The sequence below is a fragment of the Podarcis pityusensis genome (genome assembly GCF_964106645.2).
Source record: "Podarcis pityusensis genome assembly, chromosome: 4".
In the NCBI taxonomy this organism is placed as follows: Eukaryota; Metazoa; Chordata; class Lepidosauria; order Squamata; family Lacertidae; genus Podarcis; species Podarcis pityusensis.
In genome coordinates this window covers 21,281,515-21,303,499 of record NC_138027.1, presented here as the reverse complement: position 1 = coordinate 21,303,499, position 21,985 = coordinate 21,281,515, and the positions used below count along the sequence as shown (strand labels likewise).

At 41.6% G+C, this 21,985-nt stretch overlaps 1 protein-coding gene and 1 long non-coding RNA gene across 3 annotated transcripts in view; both read right to left on the bottom strand.

The window, feature by feature from the left end:
* Window positions 1-2,153: 2,153 nt before the first annotated feature.
* Window positions 2,154-3,468, bottom strand: LOC308475426. The gene is made up of 2 exons (XR_013985180.1): window positions 2,947-3,468; window positions 2,154-2,904 (listed from the first exon to the last, which is right to left on the bottom strand). It is a non-coding gene; the product is annotated as an uncharacterized lncRNA (long non-coding RNA).
* Window positions 3,469-4,258: 790 nt separating this feature from the next.
* Window positions 4,259-21,985, bottom strand: part of AASDHPPT (aminoadipate-semialdehyde dehydrogenase-phosphopantetheinyl transferase) — a 33,162-nt gene continuing 15,435 nt past the window's right edge. For both annotated transcript variants that reach the window (XM_081002255.1, XM_081002256.1), the window contains exons 3-6: window positions 13,378-13,499; window positions 10,086-10,247; window positions 8,136-8,213; window positions 4,259-4,792 (exon numbers count right to left, since the gene is read on the bottom strand). In XM_081002255.1, coding sequence (XP_080858381.1) covers window positions 4,634-4,792; window positions 8,136-8,213; window positions 10,086-10,247; window positions 13,378-13,499 — 521 coding nt within the window. In that variant the 3' untranslated portion in view covers window positions 4,259-4,633. The remainder of the gene's footprint in view (window positions 4,793-8,135; window positions 8,214-10,085; window positions 10,248-13,377; window positions 13,500-21,985) is intronic.

Here is a 21,985-nt window from a genome sequence, read left to right as displayed (position 1 = left end):
AAATAGCTAACTTGAAATCCTGGCAAGACATTCTCATGAAAGCCAGTTTGGTGTGACGGTTAGAGTGTTGGACTAAGACCTGAGAGGCCTGTGTTCAAATCCTCACTCAAGCCATGTAGTTCACTAGGTGTCATTGGACCAGCCACCACCTCTCAGCCTAACCTACCTGGTAAATTCAATTGGACTTGCTGAACAAATCATCTGTTCTTTATGATCTGTCCAGGGCGCTGAAGCCAAAAAGACCAGACAGTTGCTGCCACATTCAAGCTCAGGCTATTTGCCCATTTAGCCCAGTATTGTCGACTCCAGCCTTCCAAACATGATGCCTCTTCAGATGTTGATGGACCACAACCCCCATCAACCCTAACCATTGACCTTGCTGGCTGTGGCTGATGGGATTTGGGAGTCCAACAACATATGAAGGGCAGCAGGTTGGAGAAGGATGGTCTACTTTGTGGCTCTGAAGGGGCTTTCCACTGTTAGTGTAGCCTTATTAGACTTTACCGACTGGTGGGGTCTGCGTTGCTCCCGGGAGGGAGAAAGGAAGTCAAATGACACCAAGGTTGATTCAGAGAGTTTATTCTGCTCTCCGGATAGCAGAAGGCACTTGCGTGGTCAGTTCACAGCAAGTCCAAAGAAATGAAAAATTTCATGCAGTATATATCCTCCAGGCACCCTCTCCCCCCTTCCCCAGGAATCCAGCTACGTCAGCTTATACACGCAGGTTGACATCACAGATGTTCCTGCTCTGGTACTTTTAACCATAAAAGGGTGTTCCTCTTCCTGTACTCTTGACCATACAAGGGTATTCCTGTTCCGGCACTCTTATCTTGGGGTAAGAAGGTCACCAACTCTTGGGGATTTGGGGTCAGTTTCAAACTGACTGCACAGAAACCCATTCCTTCATTAGGATTATGATGTTCCGTTCCACCCTAAAACAGATGTGTGGATTGTTGTATGTCACATGTCTGTTTACTTCCAGCACAGCCTGCTGGGAACTTCGTGTCCTACATGCCAGGAAATGAAATTCCTGCAGATCTGTTGTCTAAGGTTGTTGACAGAGAACAACTTAAGGTTTATGTACAGCGGTTGCAATTGGGTTGAACCACAGGTTAAACAGGTTACACAGAAAGGGGGAGGATGTTAGGATTATGATGTTCCGTTCCACCTTAAAACAGATGTGTGGATTGTTGTATGTCACATGTCTGTTTACTTCCAGCACAGCCTGCTGGGAACTTCCATTGTGTACAGCTTTCGCTTATGCTTGAACACGAAGGGGAGCAGACATGTTTTTCCTTTGTCCTGATGCTGAATAAAATGCTTATAAATATGCTTACATATGCCTCTGCCCGCTCTTCCGTTGCAAAAGGTTCTTATCTCTGCTGGCTTGTGTGCTCAGTCTCTAAAGGTTTCTGAGGCTTGAGTCGCAGTTTTGATGTTGTTCCGAGAACCGGAGTTCGCCTAGCTGCCGGCTGGTGGGCTGGAGCCAGCTGGGGGACTGCCAATTGCCCCTGTCTCCCAGGACGCATCCCAACATCCACATCATGTATCTGATCCTTTTAACTGGAGGTGTCAGGTATAGGACCTGGTCAGACTCTTCCTGCTTAGTATTTGCTCTAACTGCCAGTAGCAGCTGATGCGGTGGAATGTCGCTAGTTTGACTGTAACTTACCTGGATCGGGAAAGATCCAGCTATGTGGATGAACCAGTGGGAGTGCTGGATTGGCTCTGCCAGTGTGTCCACTTAGCCTTGACCAGATAAACTACTTTGATGCCAGTGTTTAGGAGGGCAGCTCTACTGCACCAGCCACTGCTGCTTGCTGCATGCACTTCCACCCAACTCGGGCTTGGCGTTGCCAGAACTGGAGACTTCCAGGGTGCCACTTCAAGCCCAGACAAGAGCAGCACTGCCTACAACCTTGAAATAAAACAACTCCAGGGAACCAAATGTTACTGGAGAACATTTTCTCCCCTTGCTTTCATATTTACACCGTATGATTAAAGAATGCATTCTATACAATATGGATAGCTACCTTGAGAGTGCTATTTTCAGTTCACTGAGGCGAAACCTTTGAACAAATGTTGATCGTTGTTAAAATGCACCAGGAAAAATACAGTCCATTATAAGCCAAAATAAGCATGTGAGGCTACACTTTCTGCTCAAGTACTGCATTGCAGAACTATTTTTTATTTTATTTTTTGTAAACCCAGCTTCTGTTCAGGGGTTCTAGTGCAGAAAACTCTTGCTATTCACGTATCCAAACTTTGGATATGAATTGCTATTCATATATCCAAACTTTGAGCAGAACCTGCCTATTCCATTCATAATTTATGTATCACCACCATTGTTATCTCCTTGTGTTTATTTCAGCTTCTTAGTGCCACTAGAGACCCCTTATTTTCTTGGTGATCGGTGACATTTTTACCATTGCCATGCACTAAGAATGAAGGTTTACTATCTTTTCCCCGCTTGTTTTCTCATCGTCAGTGCGGTAGCGGCCATGTAGCAACTGAAGATGCAAGAAAATCTTCTACAGCATCTCACATCCACGAGTCATTATGTGTTAATTCTTAAAGGTACATCATTAATTTCTTTAAACATGAAAATATGGTCTCTTTCATTAACATTTACAGAAATTGTAGCCACCTGTGTTAGAATCTATACTGCCTCTCTGTCTAAAAAGGAACATTGGCCAGTGATTGGATTAACTGAATTTATTCTGTTCCATGTTTCCATCATACAAGAATATGGTATGTAAACTTGTTGTTTAATTAGTATGTTATGTTACTTAGTTTGCATAAGGATCATGTTATATCATGTTTGTTTAATTTAGAGTATGCATGGCTGACGAAGCCCGGTTGGACGAAACAAGGTATTATTCCGGAATCCTTGCCGTGCCATACCTTCAAATTTTCCATCTGATCCAATATCTACATGTGCCATACCTTCAAGTTTTCTAGCTGATCCGATATTTACATACAATGAACGTTAGAATCCTCAAAGCAGCAATACGTGGAACATCATAAGATAAGAATACCATATTGTGGTTATTACCAGTATGCCAGTTTAGGAACCGAATGGACTTTATGTCCTGACCATCCATTGGACTTTAATTTTCTTGATATGTTCTGTTTGCATGATGTGTTGATCTATGGAATTACACGTTGTGAGATATTGTATGTTGAATTGTGTTTGAAATAGAAGTTACATAGTCAAAAAGGGGCTGTTACGTTGTGTGTGCCGTTACCACGACTGTATTTACGTAACCTAAGGTTTAGTAGTGTTCCACATAAAACCCTGCTGTTAGTTTTAGATCATCCACCTATCACTTAGGTGGTCGTTCCCTTGCCCTTTTAAAATTTGTAGGGTCTCCACACTTTGTTGTTGTTCAGTCGTTTAGTCGTGTCCGACTCTTCATGACCCCATGGACCAGAGTACGTCAGGCACTCCTGTCTTCCACTGCCTCCCGCAGTGGTCAAACTCATGCTGGTAGCTTCAACAACACTATCCAACCATCTCCTCCTCTGTCGTCCCCTTCTCCTTGTGCCCTCCATCTTTCCTAACATCAGGGTCTTTTCCAGGGAGTCTTCTCTTCTCAAGAGGTGGCTAAAGTATTGGAGCCTCAGCTTCATGATCTGTCCTTCCAGTGAGCACTCAGGGCTGATTTCCTTAAGAATGGATAGGTTTGATCTTCTTGCAGTCCATGGGACTCTCAAGAGTCTCCTCCAGCACCCTAATTCAAAAGCATCAATTCTTCGGCGATCAGCCTTCTTGATGGTCCAGCTCTCACTTCCATACATCATTACTGGGAAAACCATAGCTTTAACGATTTGGACCTTTGTCCTAGTACCGCTTTATTCCATTGACCAAGGCATCTCTTGCCAAATACTCTACATATGCACATTTTAACTTTGCAGGCTTACTCGTTGCAAGTACTTTAGGAATCAGAAATGGCAAATGGCTTATCAGGAAAATAAACAATAAAGACCTGGTTCATGTTTTACTGGACAAGTGTGCCCTCCCCTTTGGTGGGATGGTGGCCATGTGCCCTTGTCCTTACCATGACTACACAGGGGCTTCTTAGGTACTGCTGAATGGATAATTGTTCTGTTTGTATGATTTGTGTCTTCAAATGGTGGTGTAGTGGTGCTACTGCATTAATCAGGTTATTGCATAAAGAGACACACACGTGAAGTCCTCCTGATAAACATTACACAAGGTACTTGAGGAAAGACAGAAATGCGCCAACTCTTCCACTATAGGAAAATACAACATTTAAATCAGGATTGATGTAATATTTTAAAAGTCGGCCAACATCATTCCTTTCTTTCCCTCTCTTGATTGTATTTGCAGAAATGAAATACAAAGATTCAGCAGCTGATAATAATATGAACTCAGCCAGAGAGCAGAAAACCCAACAGTTTTTCCTCTTCTGAATCCAGTCTTCCTGGAAAAGGTCAATGAAAAATGTAATCATTTGATACGGAACAGCCAAAAAACTAGAACACAAAAGGCAATTTTAGCATTCCCACCACCCAGACCACCAAACATACAAATTAACTGCTGGAAAGGAGAACAGTGTGCGGCCTTTGTGAGTGCTTTCAGCTTCTCTTCTTGCAAACGCAGCCTCTCTTATCTTGGATTGGAACCCTGGCGTGTTGGCGATTCCTGCTTAGCACAAAAGCTATCCCAGCAGGCAGGGTCTTCAGGTGCAAGAGGCACAGCAGAGGCAACTAAATCATCAAAAGTCAGTGTTGTAAATGTAGTCTGGGTCGCAGCAGAAGAAAGTACCTGAGAAGTAGAAGGGGAGGGTAATTCAATTCACAGAAATGCAGATCAGTATTTCCATGATTGAAGAACAAGGTTGTAATTATTTTTCCCTGTTTGTAACATTAAAACACACACACACCTATTTTACAGACGGGAGAGGCAGAGAAAGATAGATCTAATTCTAATTTTGAAAGGCAACCCAGTATGTTCACATTTGAGCAAAACCCCAAGGTTCTGGAATCTGAAGGACCATGGTGAAGGGGATCAGACTTTCCCCATTTTGGTCCATTATCATTTCGTCAGTCTGCTTTGCCCCACATTCTTCCCTGCCTGAAACTGCCACGTGCAGTTTTCTGTACTGTTCGGTACAAAACTGTCCATCACTCCATCTTATATGCTGAAATATGGGAAGCTCCATCAATATTGGCATTCCGCCAGCTCTTGAAGACACACCAGTTTAGACAAGCATTTACTATGTCTGTTTTAACGGATTTAGTTTTATATATTTTAATTATGGATGTTTTAATGTAGTCTTATTTTTGTAACTGGGTTTATTCTTGTTATTTTGCTATTGGCTTTTATTCAATTGTGAACCGCCTTGGTATTTCTTCTTTAGATTAAAGGTAGTATATTAATTATTTAAATAATAGTATAATAATAATAATAATGTATGCACCAATGCATATGCATGCTGATTCAGTGAGAGAGAAGAAAACGGAATCCATGCTGTTGTGTGATCACATCAAGAAATGCCCAAAATAACTGAGAACATTCAGTTGTGTGAGGGAGAAAGCATATGGAAACATTTGTGATTCATGGCTCCCTTTAATAGATTTTGTGAAAAGCAGATATTTATACATTAATTGCTTCAGTTGATTTGATTTGAAATAATTGTTAATTGATTCTGCTTTTGCTACCCCCCCCCCCCCCCGGTTCTTTAACCGCTTTAATATTTTCACATTGGCCAACATCCAATGATGCCCACTTGCTTGTGCAACAGAAATCTGTTTTACATAACAGAACTTCTGGTTTCTCTCTTCCTTGTTCCAGTCCCCCATGCACCACCAAAATCTGCTTTGGGTGGTTCCCCAGCCCTCTGGAGCATATTTTGGAGGCACACGGAGGTAGAAGAGGAAAGAAGCACCCCATTACATAAGCAGACGCCCACTCGGGCCACGTTGGATCTCACCTTTTCTAGGTTTCTAACCAAATTCTTCTGAAACTTAGTATAATATTTTTATGGTAAAGGGAAAGGTAAAGGGACCCCTGACCATTAGGTCCAGTCGCGGATGACGCTGGGGTTGCAGCGCTCATCTCGCTTTACTGGCCAAGGGAGCCGATGTACAGCTTCCGGGTCTTGTGGCCAGCATGACTAAGCCACTTCTGGCGAACCAGAGCAGCGCACGGAAACGCCATTTACCTTCCCGCCAGATTGGTACCTATTTATCTACTTGCACTTTGACGTGTTTTCAAACTGCTAGGTTGGCAGGAGCAGGGACCGAGGAATGGGAGCTCACCCCGTCGCAGGGATTCGGACCGCCGACCTTCTGATCGGCAAGTCCTAGGCTCTGTGGTTTAACCCACAGCGCCACCCGCATGCCATGCGTAATAGTCCTATTAAGGTACTATTCATCAAAGTTTGCATTTTTCCCAAACTGCACCATAGCCTTTCTAGCAACTTTGCATTTGATTGCTAGTTTTTTTAAAAACCACGCAAGTCAGCTGTGGGATATCGATTTTTAAGTCTCCCTTTTCTGTTGTTTTTTATGTGTTTACTATTAACAGCACAATGCAAACACCCTTCACATCAGGCTGGGGCGAGTGGGGTTGGTTGGGAGGAGGTGTCCCTCTGCCCAGACCTGCTGGGTTACGCCACTTCCTGCTAGACATCTGTAGAGTGACACCAGCATCACTTCACCGCAAGATCTGGCGAGCCTCGGGGAGAACAGGATGCTGGGTTAGAAGGGCCATGTCATGAATGAGCCAGCTCCCAGTGATGGCTTGCAGCCAGCTCTCAGGGAAGGTTTGCAGACAATTGAAGAAATCAGCCAGGAACAGAGAGGGTTAACTGCCAGGCACAATGAGCATCGGCTAGTGCCAACTCCAAAGTGCCAAAGGTCCGTATAGTTAAAGCTATGGTTTTCCCAGTAGTGATGTATGGAAGTGAGAGCTGGACCATCAAGAAGGCTGATGGCTGAAGAATTGATGCTTTTGAATTATGGTGCTGGAGGAGACTCTTGAGAGTTCCATGGACTGCAAGAAGATCAAACCTATCCATTCTTAAGGAAATCAGCCCTGAGTGCTCACTGGAAGGACAGATCCTGAAGCTGAGGCTCCAGTACTTTGGCCACATCAAGAGAAGAGAAGACACAAGGAGAAGGGGACGACAGAGGACGAGATGGTTGGATAGTGTTCTCGAAGCTACCAGCATAAGTTTGACCAAACTGCAGGAGGCAGTGGAAGACAGGAGTGCCTGGCGTGCTCTGGTTCATGGGGTCACGAAGAGTCAGACATAACTAAACAACTAAACAACAACAACAGTACCAACTCCCCCATTCCTTGGAATGCCAGTAGATAAGGGAATGGCTGAGAGCTGGCAGGAAGCCAGACAACGCTCTTGGGAGGGGCAAACTGGCACGAACAGAGAAGGAAGCAGTTTGTCAGAATGGGAACAGATTGGAGCTGATCCAATCCCTCCTAAGTGTCGGCTAAGGGGAGGGCTGTTAGACCGGAAACAAAGCAAGCAAAGTGAGAAAGTTCAATATCTTCTGTAACCGGAAGGTATCTTCAGAAGGGTCATCTTGATTGATGATGGCGGAAGCTGTGTTAAGCTCTCCGGAGCTATCTGTTGTTTTGACATTAAAATCATCCTTTTTAATCAGCTACGCTTACTGTGTGATCAAGCCGGGGACTGAAACCCTGACAGGCCACTGGGCTGGTCCATAAGGCTCTCATATTATTGTGAAGCTCCCCCTTCCACCCACCAAAATGAAGGGGGGAGGAAATGTTGCCAGCAAGTTCTTTACTAGCAGCAGCCAGCAGAGAGCCCCACCATGGAGTTTTCTGGTGGCAGAGCGGAGCAGGTCCAGGAACTGTTGGACTGAGCAGCAGATTGGGCTAGATGATCTCCAATATCATATCCCAAGTATTCTACTTTATTCTAGGAACTGAATACAGGTGGACGGTATTTTCTACTCTAGGTTTTTATTAACAGCTGCTTGGAATTGTATTCCAGTCAAGAGTGCTATTGTGTATTTAAAAATTCAACAGCTATTTAGCATAGAGCCATCTCAAGGCAGAAGACAAAATATCACAAAACTACTAACAATTCTGCTTGATACTGAAAATTACCCGAACATCTTACCGCAGCAGGCTTCTCTCCAAAGGCTCCTGGTTTCCCCAGAGCAACTGCAACATGGTGACAATCATCTAGCCGTGTTTCCTAGATGGCAAAAGGGGGGAAAGTGTACCGAATAACTACCAACACCAATAGCAAGCAAATGTAGGAGAGTAAAAGATTAGATAGTACGGACAGGAAAAACTGCCTACATTTCCCCATTGTTGCTCCATGTTTCAGGAAGTCCAGTGATGTGACAGCCTAGGTAAATTAACCCGTTGGCCTGTCAACCCTCTTGTGTAACACTTCCTGTTCCACGTGTGCAATATTGCAAAGGTGGATCTGCTCTAGAGCATATTTGCAGCAACTAATAAGGGGTGTGGAACCTCCTGTCTTGGGGCAAAATCCACTCCACCAGGCCCCTCTGTCCACAGAAATGAGGATTTTGGTAGCTGCAAATCTGTCAAGCGGTGCTGAAAAAAGTCACAGCTGTTAATGCATTGTCTTCTACACAACCACAGAAGAGTAGCCTACCCTTTGGTTACCCTTTAACCCTCTTCCACCCCATCATTTGGATTGTCTTTCTCCCTATTTTAAAGGAAACAGAAAACAAAGAAAACAGCAATGGAGCCATTAGTTGTCAGCGCATGACCTACTGTGAGGTCCTAACTCATCAGCTTGAAGACCAGTGCTTTGACAATTTCTACTCTGTTCGCTGTGGGTGGTAAAAAAAGAAGTCTCTTTTTTACCTACTAGATCCCATCCCCCTCTTTCATATATTATCAAAGCAGAAACTGAGTTCCCCAAAGTGAAGTTAAGAGGTTATTTCTCAGTGACTTAATATTAACATCATTTCCCATTTCGAAAAGCAAACACAGGAGTCTAAATGTTAGTTACTGCCACTATTGGCATGAGGTCTCCCCAGACTGCAGACGTTAAAAGCTTTATGGGTGCTCCAACTGGGTGCATTATAAGGTTGTGCGGCATTGCTAGTCGACAAAGTGGGTTTTTTCCTTCTTCTCTGCAAACACCAGCAAATTTCTTTATGAGAGTTCAACAAAGCAACAGCACAATCGCTCCTGAAAGCCATGGGCAAATTTGGCCATTAAAGGCAAAACGTGAATGTCGTTTTGATTGCTCCTTGAGACACAGCACAAATACCAAGCGGGGGGGGGGAGGGGAGAGGTTTTGGTGGGTGGAGAGGGTGGCACCAAAAAATGCACACAAAAATCTCCCTGAGGGAGGAAGTTCTGCCTCGAGTCTGCCCTCTGCCCTTAAAATCAATCAGGCACAAACGATGGTCTCCTGCGGGCCAATGGATTTTCGAGGGGACCCAGAAACACTGTCCATGCAACCGACTGTCAGGAGTTCAGCCTACACTCGAGTAGGACTCTGGCAGAGACACATGCCCGACTGGCATGTTCTCTACCTCCTAGTCAATCGTTCGGGAGCTTCATAAGCTTTCTTCAGCCCATACATCACAGCGACCAATGCCAACAGACATCCGCACACTTAGGGATCTGCAGAGTCTGCGCAGTTCGCATGATAGACCTCAGTAACACAGCATTTTGGCTAATCTACTTTATTTGCATATAAACACACACGGGGCACTGCAACATGGCTCCCTCTGTCTCTAGCATCAGACAGCAAAGAGAAAAAGAACAAAGGACAATAGTCCCACTTCACGGAACACAGTAACACAAACATCCTGTCTTCATCACTTCCCACTCTGTGGAGTCAAAACATATACCGTCATGTGATAGACAACAATCCCATGACTTCAGTCACGGAGAAGGAATTCTAACACCGACTAGGCAAGCTCCTTTTCTTCTCCTACCCCTGCACCCTCACAAATAGGGATCTCAAGAAAGCAGGAGCTCACGAGTAGGCAATCTAAGCGTTACACCAACATCTTATGGTATTTCAAGACAGTATATAGTATAACTTTAGGGAGAAGTTTGTAGGTTGCAGCCTCACCTCAAAACTCCATTCCTTCTCTTCTTCGCCATCCAAGAGCATAACTGTCTCGTTATACGTTTTCCCCACTTCCAGTTGCAGTGGGGATACATTAAACTCAATCCTCTGAAGGTCAAAACCTATCCCAACACCAATGGCTTTTATAAAGCTCTCTTTTAGCGCCTAAAAGAAAGAAAAAATCAAAATGCAGGTGGTCAACCCATGTATGGTTCCAATCACTATATGCAGAGTGGCTTTCTGAATCTCCGCCTAATAGGAACCACAAGACTCTATATTGTGTGTCCCCCACTTACATTTAAAATTCTTCCACACCTATACACGATTAAACCAGGGCCAAATCCCAGGTCTTTTTCTTCTGCCTGTTATGTATAGAGAATTTCCATGGTTATATCTTGCGAGTACAATTGGCAGGAGTAAGCATGGGACAACACAGAAAACTTCTTGCAGATACCCGAGTTGTCAAAATGCCCACTGCATTAATAAGAACTGGTCACGAAACCTGAAGGTTTTAGCTGATCATTCAATTCATTGATTATCTGTTTATTCTTCCTACAAGTAACTCAAAGTGGCTTATATATGGCTCTTAGGCAGTCTCCCACCATAGCACCTTGCAAAGCATCTTCCTTGTTTAGCTTCAGTGGAATTGTGCCATCAAGCCATTCTCTATGCTTAATGAATGATTTAACTGATCAAATGTTATTCTTATTTATTTATTAATTACCTGCCCCTCACTATAAGGGTGCAAGGGCAGGTGTTACAATGTTAAAGCATAACATTAAGAACTGTTTAAAACAATTTGCAATCGTGAAAATAAAATGGGTTCTAAAAATATTCACTTCTACTATCAAAATGAAGCTGTATAATGAAGATGCCAATCACATCTCTGTAGGGAGGGAGTTCCACAGCTTAGGGGCCACCAGAGAGAAGGCCACTCTCCTGGGCCAAACCTCTGAGTGCGGAAAAGCTACCAAGAGTGTCACCTCTGCCGATATCAGCATTCAAGAGGGTTTGTAGCGAAGGAGGTGATTGTTCACATATTTCAAGCCAGAGATGCTTAGGGCTTTAAACACCAATTTACACCTCAAATTTAATCGGGAAATGAACTGGCAAGCAGTGTAGCTCAGGACCACAATGCCTCTCCCCAGTGCTTTTTTCCTGGGGTGTGCGTGTGCAGGGGTACACATACCCCTAAACATTTTGTGAATCTAATGGGAGAATAAACGAATTTTTTTTTTAAAAAAAAATCGTTTCTTCCCCAGCACAGGGACTTGTCAGTTCCATTGCTACCCCCGATGGCGGCCTTTTGTCCATTTACTATATTTACTTTTCCCAAACTGAACTATAAAATTTTGATTTTCTCAAGTCAAAATAAGAGGACCCCTAAACATTTTTTTAGAAAAAAAAGCCTCTCCCCATATAAACTGTCCGAGACTCTGCATTCATAGTCTGAGGCCTTTTCTGCAGTGGCTCCCCATCTGTGGAATGCTCTCCCCAGGGAGGTTCGCCGGGTGCCTTTATATATATAATATATATATATATATATATATATATATATATATATACACACACACACACACACACACACAATATGTGTGTGTGTGTGTGTGTGTGTGTTAGTCACCAGGTGAAAACGTTCTTCCTCAACCAAACCTGATTAATATTCTACTGCCTTTTGAATGTGTCAGTGGGAAGGGGTGAGTGTGTTATTGTTTTGTTGTCTTGTTCTACTTATTTGCTTGTTTTCATCCTGTATTTTATTCTGTGAACCGCCCTGAGATTTTATGATGGATGGCGGTATATAAACCCGATAAATAAATAAATAAGAAGAAGTAATAAATAAAACAGGGGTTATATGACATCGGAATGGAACCCCAGCCAGAAACCTCAATACATGGGCCTTTTCTTGGGACGAGAAAGTGCAAGGCGACTTGTAACAGGATTGGGGAATCCACCTGCCCATCAATTGTTTGGCAGGGAAGAGATGAGAGGGGAAATGCTTCAATGTTGTACAAAGCAAATAATTGAAGAATTATTCCTGCCTACAGGAAGAAATGGTGGTTCTGTAATAACATTAAGAGAGACTGTATCCATTCATGGTGCGAGTGTGCAAGGGTGAAGCAATATTGGAGGACGGTGCTAATAGTTATAAATGAAAAAATTAAGGAGATAATAACTGAATATTTTCTATTATGTCTCCCAAACTATGTGAATTCCCCCCCCCCCCCCCCGAATTGCAAATAAATCTGGACTCAAGATACTGTATAATTCAACCCTGACAAGGATTGTGAATGCTAAAATGTTGAAGAAAAATGTAAGCTGTGTTTGGAAAAAAAGTAACTAGAAAAACAGGGGAAGAAATGTCAATTATTACATGAACAATCACATTAAAGAAGTGGAGGGATACAGAGGAAAATGGGAAGACTGGAAATTAGCAGAGCAATATGTAAGAAAGGAGGAATAATGGAAGATGGAGGGAATTCATATTCTCTTATTTAATATTTAATGTAATAATGAGAATTTCAAAAGAGCAGATTAATGAATTATAAAATATTTAATATTTACTGACAGTTTAATAAGTGGGTATTTGTATGAATAATGTTTGTGTCTTCATTTATGATATGCATGTATTATGACCATTATTGTGAAAAATATTGTATGAAACTTATGTAGTTGATGAAGAAATTTAAGAAAGTTAATTAAAAAAATTTTTAAAAAAGAAATACATATGAAAATACATATTTTATCACAAAATAGTATTTTAACTTGGTGAACACATTTCTAAATGTATTTCATCCTAAAATACTACTTTCGATGCACTTTGGTACATTTTTTTAAAGTTGAGATCGGTAATTTAAAATTAGGAGGTGTGTGAAATCTGAAAGATAAATGTAATCCATGGATGTGTTGGAAGTAGTGAAAAATATGTCACCCCACTAATTAAATATATTTTAGGAGATGGTACATAAAGACTGATTGTTAATGATAGCAGCAAATATTGAAATGATGTATGAAATATGATTATAGTGCATTATAGTATTTAAGATTTGTATTGTGCATTCTATGTTATATATTAACATTATGGCATTTTGTACATTTGATACATTTAAACACAATTGTTTTACAAAACGCAGGCCAAACAAAACCCTCCTCCGATTCTTCTTTGTAGGCTTTCAAAGCAAATATATAAACGATTCAATTAAAGTTATTCAAAACAAAGCCACTCAAATATTTGAAGAGGGGCTGTGTTGACTGGACTACGGATGAACGGTTAAAAATAAAAATGGTCAGTTACCCAGTGCCTATGAAACATATCCAACTGAAGCCATTCGCTGTTCATGGACTTGATTGCTCTCCACTCTTCCTCTGTAAACTGCCGCTTCATAATTCGAAAGAAGTCCGGAATTGATCCGCTCCCTGCAATTAGAAAGCAAAATGACGGGGGGGGGGGGAGATTGTTAGGGACTGTGGGGATTATTCTGAACCAGACCATTGGTTCATTTAGGTACAGTGGTACCTCAGGTTAAGAACTTAATTCGTTCTGGAGGTCCGTTCTTAACCTGAAACTGTTCTTAACCTGAAGCACCACTTTAGCTAATGGGGCCTCCCACTGCTGCCGCACCACCAGAACACAATTTCTGTTCTCATCCTGAAGCAAAGTTCTTAACCCAAGGTACTATTTCTGGGTTAGTGGAGTCTGTAACCTGAAGCGGCTGTAAAACGAGGTACCACTTTACTGTCTACACAGAGTGGCAGTAGCTCTCCAGGATTTTCGAAAGGGAGACTGTCCCAACCCTGTCTAGAGATGGTGGGGATCTGGAACAAATTTATATGATATTTGAAAGACAACTGCAAGCAATTATCATCATTAGCAGGCTTATCTGAAGATTTGCAAGATGAAGTTGCTACCTATTCAGGCTGAGTAATATAATATTTTAGGTAATGATATAACAAGGATAGGAAATGTAAAGTGGAATGTAAAAATGTAAAGTTTAATTTTGTAAACCATCAGACAGGAGGGAATGAAGTCGTTAGGCTCAGTTGAGCCAAAGAGATAAAATAAGAGGGGTGATTATATGTAAAACCAATAAAAATCATATAAAATAGAGATGGTGGAGACTGAACCTTCTGTGCTCTGTCCCTCTCTGGCAGCTCGTTGTGTTTCCACGGAGATTGAGGAGAAAAAGACAATTTAAGCCAACCGTGGCTGCCCTAATGCTGCTAGATTTCGAATCCCAACAGCCCCCCAGCCAGCAAAGCCAACCACCAAAGATGATAGGAGTTGTAATCAAGGAGTAGGCAACCTAAGGCCCAGGGGCCGGATGCGGCCCAATCGCCTTCTCAATCCGGCCTGTGGACGGTTCAGGAATCAGCATGTTTTTACATGAGTAGAATGTGTCCTTTTATTTAAAATGCATCTCTGGGTTATTTGTGGGGCCTGCCTGGTTTTTTTACATGAGTAGAATGTGTGCTTTCAATTGAAATGCATCTCTGGGTTATTTCTGGGGCATAGGAATTCGTTCACCCCCCCAAAAAAAAAATATAGTCCGAACCCCCACATGGTCTGAAGGACGGTGGACCGGCCCACAGCTGAAAAATGTTGCTGACCCCTGTTGTAATCTAATAACATCTGAAAGGTCACAGGTTTCCGATCCTTGTCTTAGGTGAGGAGTTGCAAATTCAGGCAAGGGCAACATCAAACATACTGAAGGAATGGGGCAATTCAGAGTATTACACATATGGTCAATTGCACGTTAATCTGGAGAGCCAAGGTCAGTGAGGATGGAATTTTCAACTGAAGCCAGAACTCTTCCTGCTGAGGATTATGGATATACAGTTAGAAAAGGACTATGGAACTTTGTTACAATATATGATTATGGCTGTGAGACTTTTATATGCACAAAGATGGAAGGGCTCATTATTAGCAACAAAGGAAGAACGGCTGTTAAAACGAATGAACTTAGCAGAGACGGCGAAATTGACACCTTTATTTTATTTTTTTATAGAAATTTATTGGGTTTTACAATAACAATACACATAATAAACAATGTAACATATATCTTGACATAATTTCACATTTTCTTTGGACTTCCTCACATCTCCCGCTCCCACTTTCATCGTTATAGCATTTTGTCAGCAATTTATTATCTTATTTGCAATCTTATATCCCTTCTATGTTTCATAATCTTCTACTCCTCAAAAAGAGTTATATTTTCTCAATCTCACTTATTTTCTTAAAATCATCTAAGTTTAGTGGTGCTCAGTTATATTGATCTAGCGTCCTGTTTAGCATTCACTCAAATTGCAATGTTTTTGTAAATAGTTCTTAAATTTCTTCCAATCCTCCTCAGTCCTCTCTTCTCCCAGGTCTCGAATTCTGCCGGTCATCTCGGCCAGTTCCATGTAGTCTATCAGTTGCATCTGCCATTCTTCCAGTGTGGGTAGATCTTGAGTTTTCCAATGCTTTGCAAGTAGTATCCTTGCTGCTGTTGTTGCATACATAAAAAATGTCTGGTCCTTCTTTACCACCCCTTGGCCGACAATACCCAAAAGAAAGGCCTCTGGTTTCTTAGTGAAGGTATATTTAAATACCTTTTTCAGTTCATTATAAATCATTTCCCAGAACGCCTTCACTTTAGGGCAAGTCCACCAGAGGTGGAAGAATGTTCCTTCACACTCTTTGCATTTCCAACACTTATTATCAGTCAGGTGGTAAATTTTTGCAAGTTTGACTGGGGTCATATACCATCTATATATCATTTTCATTACATTTTCTTTCAAAGCGTTACATGCAGTAAATTTCAATCCAGTACTCCACAACCTTTCCCAGTCCTCAAACATAATGTTATGCCCAATGTCCTGCGCCCACCTTATCATAGCCGATTTAACCATTTCGTCTTGTGTGTTCCATTTTAACAGCAAGTTATACATCCTTGAAAGTACCTTACTCTTAGGTTCTAACAATTCTGTTTCTATTTTCGATTTCTCCACCTGGAACCCTAATTTCTTGTCATTTTTAAAAACTTCTTTAATCTGAGCGTAATGTAACCAATCTCGCACTTTATCCTTCATTTTCTCCAAACTCTGCAGTTTCCAATTGTCTCCATCTTTTTCTAGAATTTCCCAATATTTTGGCCATTTGGCCTCCATATTGGGTCTTTTTCGGGCCTTAGCTTCCAAAGGTGAAAGCCACCTTGGGGTTTTATTTTCCAGCAAGTCTTTATATTTTGCCAGACATTAAACAGTGATTTTCTGACAATATGGTTCTTAAAGGCCTTATTTGCTTTAACCTTGTCATACCACAAATATGCATGCCATCCGAAAGCATTGTTAAACCCTTCCAAGTCCAACACATCAGTGTCTTCAAGAAGTAGCAAGTCTCTTAGCCAGCAGAACGCTGCGGCTTCATAATACAACTTTAAGTCTGGCAGGGCAAAGCCCCCTCTTTGTTTTGCATCAGTTAATATCTTAAACTTAATTCTGGGCTTTTTGCCCTGCCAGACAAACTTAGAAATATCTCTCTGCCACTTCTGAAAGCACTCCGTCTTGTCCAAAACCTGAAGTGTTTGAAATAAAAACAACATCCTTGGCAATACATTCATCTTGATAGCAGCAATTCGGCCTAACAAAGAAAGTTTCAATTTTGACCAACTATCTAAGTCTCTCTTAATTTCTACCCAACATTTTTCATAATTATCCTTAAATAGACTTAGGTTTTTTGCTGTTATGTTTACCCCTAGGTATTTTACTTTTTTAACCACATTAAGTTCCGTCTCATTCTGAAACCGTTCTGACTCTGTATCAGTCAATTTTTTTCCCAAAACCTTAGTTTTCTGTTTATTTAATTTAAATCCAGCCACCCGACCAAAGTCATTAATCAGTTGTAATACTCTTTTCGTACTAGGCTCTGGCTTCTGCAGGGTCAAAACCAGGTCATCTGCAAAAGCTTTTAATTTGTATTGTTTCTGTCCGACCTGAATTCCTTCCACCAACCGATCCCCTCTAATCATGTTCAATAGCACTTCCAGAACCGAAATGAATAACAAAGGGGAGATAGGGCAACCTTGTCGTGTCCCTTTTTCAATTTTAAACTCTTCTGTAACCACATTATTAACTATCAATTTAGCTTTCTGTTCTGAATATATCGCCTCAATCCCATTCTCAAAACCCCGTCCCACTCCCATCTCTTTTAAATTTCCCATCATAAATTTCCAGGAGATATTGTCAAAGGCCTTCTCCGCATCTATAAAAATTAAAACTGCTTTTGTATTTATATCTGTTTGCAAAAGTTCCAAAATGTCAATAATGTTCCTTGTATTAGCAAACAAATGTCTACCTGGGAGAAAGCCAGCCTGGTCCTTATGGATTACTTCATTCAAAACTTTTTTAAATCTGCTTGCCAAAATGTCTGCAAATATTTTGTAATCCACATTTAGAAGGGAGATGGGACGGTAGTTCTTAAGTTGTGTCTTTTCAGCTTCCGACTTTGGTATTAATGTGATAAACGCTTCCTTCCACGACTCCGGTGCCCTATTCCCCTCCATAATTTCATTGCTGACCTCCATCAACGGTTGTATCAAATAGTCTTTTAATGTCTTATAGTACTTGGAGGTCAGCCCATCTGGCCCTGGAGATTTGCCAAGTTGCATGTTCTGAATGGCTTGTTCAATCTCCTGTCGTGTTATTTTAGAATTCAGGATTGTCCTATTTTCTTGTGACAATTTGGATAGTCCATTTTTTGCCAAAAATTGTTTAATCTCAACTTCGTCTTGCGGCCCTTGGGTGTATAGTTTTTTGAAGTATCTCTGGAAACACTTTCTGATGTCCATTGGATTCTGAATGTTTTTTCCTTCAATCTCTAAGTTTGTAACCGTATTTAATCTTTGTCTTCTCTTCAACTGCCAAGCTAGCAGTTTTCCACATTTATTCGCCGACTCAAACGTTTTTTGTTTCATTAGTTTAACCTTCCATTCGATTTCCTGGTTTATCAGTTTAGAATATTGTGTTTGATAAAGTTTAATTTCTCTCAGAGTTGGCTGTGACTTCGGATTCACTCTTAACTTCTTCTCTAATTCTTTTATTTTATCCAAGATCTTATCTTTTTTCTCATTTTGTGTTCTTTTCTTTACTGCATTCTGTTGTATCAAGAATCCCCTCATTACAGCTTTACTTGCGTCCCAGACGATTCTTTTTTCCACCGTAGTATTCATATTTATCTCAAAGTAATCCTTCAAAACTTTTTGGGCCTTCTTGGTAATTTCCTGATCTCTAAACAAATTGTCATTCATCTTCCATCTAAAGGATCCAGTTGGTAGTAGTGTCATATCCATCTTTACTGCATTATGATCGGAACAGGTCTTTGGGCAGATTTCCACTTTTCTGACCTTAGGTGCCAGGCCTCTAGAAATCCATATTTGGTCGATTCTTGTCCAGGTCAGTTGGGCTTCAGAAAAGAATGTTCCCTCTCTTCCTAGTGGGTTCTTTGTCCTCCAAATGTCACTCAAATCCATATTGTCTGTCATTTCAAAAAAGGTTTTAGGTAGTCTGCCGTCTTTTGTAACATTTTGACTTTGTGACTTGTCCATGTTAGTTGATACGACCCCATTCATATCTCCCATCATTATGATGTTGTTGTAGTCCAGATAATCCAGCATTGTCTCCTGCAGCTTCTTGTAAAATTCCGATTTCCCTTCATTAGGTGCATAAATTCCTAATATCAACAATTTCTCTCCTTGATGTTGTATCTCAATTGCCAAAATTCTTCCATGTTCATCTTTAAATAAAAATTTAGGTGACAGGCTCTCTTTCGCATATATCACCACGCCTCTCTTCTTAACTTTGTCCGACGATACGAATTCCTGGCCCAGTCTTTTATTTATTAATACTTTTCTGTGGAGCCTCGTCACATGGGTTTCTTGTAAACAAATAATGTCCAATTGTTCTTTTTTTAATATATGAAATATTTTCTTCCTTTTTTCCGGAATCTTACAACCATTAATATTCCAACTCAACAGTTGCAGAGACATCCTGAATTGATCTGGTTATTTCTCCAGGGGTGGTATCTTCACTGGATCTTCAGGTTCCCCAGGTGCTGGTGTTGGTGCTGGCGTTGCCCCAGGCCCAGAAGGTAGTTCAATTCCTTTTTGAAGGTCCTCTCCGTGTGTAGACAGAAATTTGTCTCTCTCTTCCAATGTTCTGATTTTGACCTTTCTCCCTCTAAAGGTAAAAGATATTCCTTGGGGGAATTCCCACCTAAATGGAATTGCGTTGCTCCTTAGTAATTTGGCAAGTTCACGAAATTGACACCTTTAATTACAGAAAAGTCATTGTTAACGTTTGTTAAAGAACGGAAACCTCTCATGGAGTTTTTGCATGAGAAAGAAAAAAGGAATAATGATATTTGGGTTAGATGATTGAAGATGTTTGTTTGCAGAAAGTGGCTTTGTTGGATTGGACAAAGCGCATATCGTTTAGATATAGAGGACAAATGAAGGATTTTAAGTTCTTTATTTTCTGAATTTTATTTTTCTATCTTTCTCTTTTAACCTCTTTGCTACTCTTTTTTCTTTTTCTTTCTCTTTTTCTACTCCTTTGTCCCCCCTTTTCATGCTTGTTTTTTTAAAACGGAATTTAGATCAAAGTCTTAGTTCAGATAAAAATGGGAAACGAGATTTGATATTAACCTTTGTATTTTTCTCTAGAAAGCCTAATAAAACTTATTGTTTTAAAAAGGGATTGTGAGAATGGTTTTTTTAAAAAAATTAATGAATTGCTGGTGCACCTTATCTAGATCACTGAGGGGTTTTAACCCTTTGCCTGGTGTTGTGGTCTAATTCTGTGAATGGTGCTTTGAAATGTTTAGCTCTGAAATGTTGCACTATAATACAATGTACAAATTTTCAACTGACCCTCATTTATATTTCCAGCAGCATTTTTTAACCTTAAGTGCTGCATTCAAACACACTTGGATATGCCTGTTTCAAGTGAGACGGGAAGAGAGACAGAAGGTCATATTTTAAAGGCACAAATTGATATATAATGCTTTTTCATCCAAGTTGAGACACTTTTAACTGAGAGCTGTAAACCGGGGGGGGGGGGAGAGGACAACAAAGGCAACTTCTTGGAAGGGCTACAGTGAATGTATGAGCGGCGGCTTTTACAAAAAGCATTTAAGAAGCCTTGATCTCAACTAAAAAGCGCTTTCTATACAAGGATAAATAAAAAGGCCAATAGCCATAAGGTCAAGTGATTTCCCACAAGATCACAGGATGACACATATTCAAAGGGGAATTTATTGCTGATGACATTGTCACCTTTCTTATCCCTAAAAGCCAAAAGATTTCAATAAAGTGTTTCCCTTTTACATAGAAGGCTAAGGCTTTCAGCAGTTCTTTTTCCCCTTCAGAAAATAAAAAAGCAATTTGGAAGAGGGATGGCTGCCAATGATAATCCATCCTACTTTGACCACGAAAAAACGTTTCACGTGTTCCAACTTTCAGTTTAAAGCTTGAGGGGGAAAGTCTTTTGATAAGCAGTTGTGGGACAAAATAAAGTCACAGGTGTGTACATACCACAGGGAACAAACCTCCTCTAAGCCCACTTTCTGCTCTATTCAGTACAGTGCTGGATTTACGTATAAGCTAAACAAGCTATAGTTTAGGGCCCCACTCTCTTGCCCCCCCCCAAACTCAATGTACATTTCCAAAATATAAGATTAAAAACAAATAATAAAACCTATATACAGCAACAGTGTTTTATGTTGTATAGGCTCCTATTTGTTATGTGCAAATGGCTTCAGATACCTATTAGGTGCATAAATTACCATATAGCATACAGTGGTACCTCGGATTAAGAACTTAATTCGTTCTGGAGGTCTGTTCTTAACCTGAAACTGTTCTTAACCTGAGGTACCACTTTAGCTAATGGGGCCTGCCGCATTTAGCTAATGGGGCCTGCCGGAATTGTTCCAAGCAATTCCAATAATTAAAGGTGTCAGAGCTCACAGAGGATCACGCTAGCCAGCGATCATTAAATAAAAGTCTTTATTGAGTTACAGTTTCCATTCTCAAGCTGCTGCGTGCAACCCTACGTCTAATGGTTAGATCGGCGGGGCTCCGTCTGAGTCTCCGCCCCTTGTACACCAACTTAATATCCTAGCCCTGCTCCACCTTTTCCGCCTGACTGTTCTTCTCTGGGTCCCTCTGCCCCCCGGGGTCTCTTCCTTCCGGGATTCCTCTGACGCTGACGCTGACCCCCCTGACTCTTCTCCCTCCTTTCGGCGGGCTTTAGGACCTGGCTCCCTTTCCGGGCTGCCTACTGCGCCACCTTCCTGTGCATTTGAACTTGGCACGCGCGCCCAACCTTCCACCTTCCGTCTGACCGTTTCTTCGCTCCCCAATGGAGGTGTGGCTACTCCTGACTCGTGCCCTCCCCCCTGTTGTGAGCTGCCAGCGCTTGATCCCTGGCGCCCTTCCTCTTCCCTGCTCTCTGGCGGTGACGCTGGTCCCGATTTCCAACTGCTCCCCTCTGAGTCCCCTCTGGCTCTATCTTCCTGGGGTGTCCCCCTAGGCTCCCCCCTTGCCCTGGCCACTGGTGCTCCTTTCTGTGAATCTTCTGATTCACTGGAAAGACTCGGAGATCTCGGGTCGTCGTCATCACTCATCTTTTCTTCTGCCTCCTCCCCCTCGCTCTCTGTTTCCTCCCTTGCCCTTGCCTCTGCTCCTGAACCCCTGACAAAAGGAGTTGCAATATTTAAAGAGTGGCAAAAAGTGATTTCAAGATATATCTGGCAGGGCAAGAAGCCAAGAATAAAATTTAAGTTGTTAACAGATTTAAAAGAGAGGGGAGGCTTCGCCCTGCCAGAGATGAGATTATATTATGAAGCATCGTGCACATGTTGGTTG